This window comes from Eptesicus fuscus, chromosome 1, assembly GCF_027574615.1.
Source record: "Eptesicus fuscus isolate TK198812 chromosome 1, DD_ASM_mEF_20220401, whole genome shotgun sequence".
NCBI classification, from domain to species: Eukaryota; Metazoa; Chordata; class Mammalia; order Chiroptera; family Vespertilionidae; genus Eptesicus; species Eptesicus fuscus.
The window spans coordinates 116,184,321-116,190,766 of record NC_072473.1 but is presented as its reverse complement, the minus strand read 5'-3'; the positions used below and the strand labels follow the sequence as shown (position 1 = coordinate 116,190,766).

General features: G+C 44.8%; 1 protein-coding gene across 1 annotated transcript; it reads left to right on the top strand.

Annotated features, from left to right (window-relative positions):
* The first annotated feature begins 470 nt into the window (after positions 1-470).
* On the top strand, positions 471-2,370 carry PRR32 (proline rich 32). The gene is made up of 2 exons (XM_008153919.3): positions 471-600; positions 1,339-2,370. Exons 1-2 carry the CDS (start codon positions 581-583, stop codon positions 2,216-2,218), a joined length of 900 nt encoding a protein of 299 aa, XP_008152141.3. The 5' UTR covers positions 471-580; the 3' UTR covers positions 2,219-2,370.
* The last annotated feature ends 4,076 nt before the right edge of the window (positions 2,371-6,446 follow it).

Sequence of the window (6,446 nt, the reverse complement as noted above, 5' to 3'; positions counted from 1 at the left end):
TTGTTTCATCTTCACATGAGAAACTCATATTAAAAAGTAATTTAACCCCCCAAATCTCTGTTCCCCTCCAAGTTAATAATATGAATTACCAAAATGGAAGTTTAAATGAGATTAGACATGGAACTCTTCTCAATGTTTGTATTTACAAACTCAAAGAAGAAACATGACAACTGTCTTTCCTAAGTAAAACTTCAGAAGTAACTTTTTATAAAAGATCATGATTCCATGAGTCTTCTAAAATCTTGAAATGATTTGTCTTTCCAACTGGACTGCAACTGGGCAAAGGGACTGAATGTCTTTACCATCCATCTACTACTGTGTAAAAAAGGAATCGTACATTTAGCTTCAGAATGTCACAGACGTATACCTTCCCCCTCCCAGCTCATTCTTCTGCCCCCGTTACCTAGCAACAGGTTACCTCAGCAAGAGAACACCAAGCCTAGAACAAAGCAGTTGGTCCCTGGCTTCATTCGCGTGGCTAAGCTGCTCTAAGGCAGACGCAGAAGATATCGCTCCAGACCGAGTTGGCCTGCGTGGGCGTGCAGCCGGTTTTCTCCGGCTTTCCTGATCAAATTTCTCCATGGCTTGTATTGAGAATGTGTAAGTACAAAACAGTACAACTGAATTGTTTTCCGGTGTAAGTGGGACATGGACGAGTGAGTCAGAGGTGGTATGGGAGGGGATCCCAAATACTTGTAGGTTATAAACTCAGGTAGTACGAATACTGAATTTAAGGGTGGCGGTTTTTAAAAGTAATTTCAAAACAGAAGTTATAAATCCTTCGTCTAAATAGTGGGGTTTAAACACGAGGAAATTCGTACTCTAGGGTGCGGTATGGGTGGAATGAAATCAAATTTTAACAAAATTCCGTGTGACCATTGAATGATGCTGCATAAAGAGGAACAAACTGCAGTGTTTTAACATAACTAACCTTTCTTCGGCTTCTGTGGAAAGAAAACATGTTTCCCTCGCAAGTGTCGCAAGCATGCCTGCCAGAATCTGAATGCTAGGTTTAGTGGATCATTGATCCTACTGGTACTGTAAGAGCTGGTGTTTTCTATGGCATACCTACACACTGTGGCCCTTAAAGAAACTATCTGGGTCTTCTAGTCTTCCTTGCTGCCGTGAGGAGGTGGGGAAACGGGAAATGGGGTGGAGCCACAGGTTAGTCAAAAGGGTAATCACAGAACCTGGTGCCAAAGAGGTCGAATTGTAAAAGTGTTTTCTGACTCCTTTCCCCTGGTGTATTCAGCGAGTTCAATCAATCACGTATTTCAAGATATTTTCTGGTTGCTGCATTTTCATTTTTATTAACTTATTTATTTCTATTTTTGCAAGCCCTGAAGAACATGCTTCTTCACCCATAGCAATGGCTGTAGATGGCAGTGTGAAACCAAGACCAGATCCCAACATACTCCTCCAGTGTTCGAGTACCATGCTGAAGGAAGAGGTGGAATCCTGGGGCAAACCTCGTATGCCTTTGAGACCTCCCTTCTATGTGCCGCCAGATCTAGCAAGAGGGCAATTGGAGGGCCCCGGGGAGAGAAGAGGATCTTGCATTCCTGTCGACATTTCAAGAGCTCTCAAACACCCATACGGGTCACCACCTGCTGCTGCGAAAGGGTCCCTAGCAACAGCAGAAGTAAATAGTTCTGTGGGGTTGGCAGGCTGTAGCCAGATGGGACAAGATTCTATTAATGTGTCCCAAAAATCCCCTGGCCGCTCTCCCTCACTGAAGATACAGGGGACCAGGTTCAGCAATGAGGGTGCTGAGAGTGGTGTCAATAAGGCAAAGTTCCATTTGGCTTTGCAACAAGGTCAAGGGTTCTTTCCACCCAGGGGCCCACTGATAAAAGATCCCCCACCTGTCCCCACTATTAGATCAGGGATAATGATGCAGGTGCCTCCAGGAAATATGAAAATGGTTGGCAATGAAAGGATGGCTCAAGTTGCTTTCCCAATGGGAGGCCCATGGTACCCCATGGATAATTGGCCAAGACCCATCACCGTGCCTCCTAGTGTTTCACGTTTAGGTTGGTTCACTAGTGGTCCTTGCTTTATACCACCTGTACCTCCGAGTTCCCACCCATTTCTCAATTTACCTATGCCTTTTCCTCCTCCCCCAATGTGCCGCCCCCCACTGCTTCCCTATTTTGGCAATTTCCCTTCTAGTGAAATGCAACCTCATCCATTCTTAAACAGAGAGAACAAACCATAAAAAAGAAAGGGGAAAGTAAAAAAGTGTAGGGGAAAAAGGTGAAAGCTATTCATTTATGTTTTTGCATTTGAAACCCTCTACCTTCTTACTCTCTGTTAAGCAATAATGTGCCTTACATATGTGGATATTCAATAAAGATCCTAAAGGTGGAAGTGTTGTGCATTATTTTTATAAACACCACTCTGGGAGCCTAAACCTTTGATTCTGTTTTCTATTTTAAGAAATTTAAATCAGTAATGTCCCAAAGTTTTCTAAGTAGCTTAGTTGGCTCCCTATCACTGGCTTACAGCTGTGTGACTGTGTAGAGGGCCCATTGGAATCTTTCTAGACTTGGCCAAGTCTAGGGTGGGGAATTCCTACCTACTTAAGATTATGGGGGTTGTTCAGAGCAGGATAGGTGTATTAAGGTAAAAAAGGTCCATAAAGGTAGACCAAAGTCCAGATAATAGAGAAGAATGTACCAACAGAAAAGTAGCTAGATGAGACTGAGGTGAGAGTAACAAAGCTAACATTTCATAGTTAGAGGCAGAACCAGGCTGACAGGTCAAAAAGGAAAATGGGCAGGAGAGATGGAGAAAGCATTGTTTGAAACATGAGCTAGTGTTTGCCTCTCAAAACTGATGATTATTAAGTACACTAGAGGCCCGGTGCATTAAATTCATGCATGGAGGGGCAGGGCAGGCATCCCTCAACCTGGCCTGCACCCTCTCACAATCTGGGACTGCTGGCTCCTAACTGCTCACCTGCCTGACTGCCTGATCACCCCTAAGCACTCTGCCTGCCTGCCTGATGCTCCTAACTGCTCGCCTGCCTGCCTGATAGCCCCTAACAACTCTGGCTGCCTGCCTGATTGTCCCTAACCCCTCTGCCTGCCTGCTTGCTTGCCCCTAACCATGAGCCTGTCTGCCTGATCACCAGAACTGCTTCTGCCTGCCTGATTGCTTCCAACAACTCTGGATGCCTGCCTGATCACCCCAACCACCTCTGCCTGCCTGCTTGATCACCCCTAACCACTCTGACTGCCTGCCTCATTGCCCGTAAATACTTGCCTGCCTGCCTGATTGCCCCTAACCACTCTGCCTGCCTACCTCATCACCCTAACCACTTGCCTGCCTGCCTGATGGCCCCTAACCACCTATGCCTCAGACCCTGCCACCATGGCTTCGTCAGGAAGGATGTCTGTAATGACATCCAGGAGGTTGTTCGGCTATCTGGTCTAATTAGCATATTACACTTTTATTATTATAGACTAGAGGCCTGGTGTATGAAAATTCATGCACTGGAGGGGGGGTCCCTTAGCCCAGCCTGCCCCCTCTCACAGTCCAGGAGCCTTCAGGAGCGGGAGGTGACCCAGTGATCAGGGGAAGGCGACACTCCATAACACCTCTGCTGCCACTGCTGGCAGCTCAAGCCTCAGCTGGCCTTGGTTACCTGAGCCTTGGGCGGCCCTAGGTGGCTGGGAAGCTGCCATCCAAGGCTTGCCTGCACCTTGGGCAGGCCCTGGGCTGCTGGGCAGCTGCCATCCAAGACTTGCCTGTGCCTTGGGCTGCCTCTGGGTGGCTGGGGGCCTGAGGGGACTGGGCGTCACCATCTTGTGGCTGTGGGTGCCACCATCTTTGAGGGCATGGCAGTCAATTAGCATATTTCCTCCTTATTAGCTGTGGGCACTGCCATCTTTGTGACTGTGTGAGGGTCAATTAGCATATTCCCTCGTTATTAGATAGGATGGTATATGTAAGACTGGCTTAAAATGTCCAGGAACAAGGTAGAGCAGAGGTGATCCCTTTACCCATTCTCTGAAAAAAGGGCTAGTATATACTTAGACTTATAAATGCAAGTGAAAATATATCACTCATGTGAAATTATTTTCTCTAATGGTACTACTTGCACTCTTCATAATGTGCTATAGCACCCCATTAAAATGATGGTTCTGGGAGATTATCAAAATGCCCAGATGGGAGCTTTTTCAAGTTCAAGAGACAGAAATATGGGTACAGCAAGCAGGGTGGAAAGATGGCCATTCTGACCACTGCACAACTTAATTCACAAAATTGCCCTAAAACACAGTGCCATTGTATATGAACAACCACTAGATTAGAAATGTCTTTAGAGGACAATTCTTCAAATGAGCATTTGTCATGCCCAGAGCTAATGATGTAGGTGGTGTAAGATCTCACTTAAAGGCTGACAAAGCCCACAGATCCAAAAGACACCTATCCTACAAGCAAAACCATTAATGTGCTTTTAGCACCAATAACTGTTTCTTTACTGCCCTGGTAAAAAGGATACATTGGTCCGGTAAGTTTCTTTGTCTCCTAATAGTTTGTTCTACATTTATAGGTGGTAGTGCAAAGCTCAGAAGGAGCTTGCTAAAATTTCCCTAAGCCTGTATATGTCCTGAAGCTGGCACAGTTCCATCAATTCACTGTGGTGGGTTGAGCAGAAGTATTCAGCAAATCATTTGACAGCTGTTCACTATAAGGTAGCTTAGTCCCAGCATACCAAGCACTTATTGAATTTTCAGCCTTAATGAACAGAGGAGTTGAGCATACTTATTGTCATCAAAAATCTCTTTTGAGCCAGATGTTAAATATTTTGACAAGGAATCAAGTTGTTGTATTAATGCAGTGCTGCATCTCTGGAGAGTTGCCAAAAGGTGTGGTAAGTGGCAGCAGAACAAGGATACTTTTTCCTTCTTGAAGGAAGTGCCCTGATAAATGCTCATAAAGACTTTACTCACAATTACAGCAACCATGACAAATTCACTGTAACAAAAAAGTGCCAACACAATCTGCTCTTTTTACAACCCTCTGTTCTCTTTCCAAACACCCTGTGTTTATTTTCTATGTCATTCCTAAACACCTAAAGTAAGCAACAAAGAATAACTATTAGCAGATAGAAGCATTGAAGTTTTATTTATACCTCTGTGGTGCCTATTTGGATCTGTGGGTTTTGTCAGCCTTTAACTGAGATCTTACACCACCTACATCATTAGCTCTGGGCATGAAAAATGCTCATTTGAAGAATTTTCCTCTAAAGACATTTCTAATCTAGTGGTTGTTCATATACAATGGCACTGTGTTTTAGAGCAACTTCGTGCACTGGGCCTCTAGTATATATACTAGAGTATATATAGTATATATATGCATGAAATTCGTGCACTGGTGGGGGTGTCCCTCAGCCCAGCCTGCACCCTCTCCAATATTGGAACCCCTTGGGGGTTCTGTGTGCTGATTTAACCAGCAGTCAGACATCCCTCTCACAATCTAGGACTGCTGGCTCCCAACCGCTCACCTGCCTGCCAGCCTGATCACCCCCTAACCATTCCCCTGCCAGCCTGATCAATGCCTAACTGCTCCCCTGATGGCCCAATCACCCCCAACTGCCCTCCCCTGCTGGCCCAGTCTCCCCCAACTGCCCTCCCTTGCTTGCCTGGTCACCCTTAACTGCCCTCCTTTGCTGGCCTGATTGCCTACAACTACCCTCCCCTGCTAGCCATCTTGTGGTGGCCATCTTTGACCTCATGGGGGCGGCCATCTTTGACCACATGGGGGCAGCCATCTTGTGATGGCATGGGGGTCAATTTGCATATTATCTCTTGATTACATAAGATATATACTATATATATAGCTTATGTAGAGCTGTATACCTATATAACAGCTATCAGTAAATGTAAGGATCTAATAAGCTTGAGATCCTATTGTTAAATGCAAGTGAAATACAAGTGTTTTTATATATTTTTTATTGATTTCAGAGATGAAGAGAGGTGGGGAGAGAGAGAGAGAGAGAGAGAGAAAGAGAGAGAGAGAGAGAGAGAGAGAGAGATAGAGAGAGGGAGGAACATCAATGATGAGGAAGAAATTGTTGATTGGCTGCTTCTTGCAGGCCCCCACACTCAGGACAGAACCCACAATCCGGCGAATGTGCCCTGACTGGGATTCCAATCAAGACCTCCTCATTCATAGGTCAATGCTCAACCATTGAGCCAAGCCAGCCAGGCTGCAACTATTTTTTTATTCGTGGCTTCTGTATAGAAATACTATATAATTTTTTTTTTATCACAGGTCCTCCAAGAGAGCAAAACATCCAGTTTAAAACAGATGATTGCCTTAAAATTATTTTTTTTATTATTCTGATGCAATATGGGTCAATATTAATCCTATACCACAACATCCTATTCATTTTGAAAAGTGCTTATAACAAAATATATTCAACACTCCTGAAACAT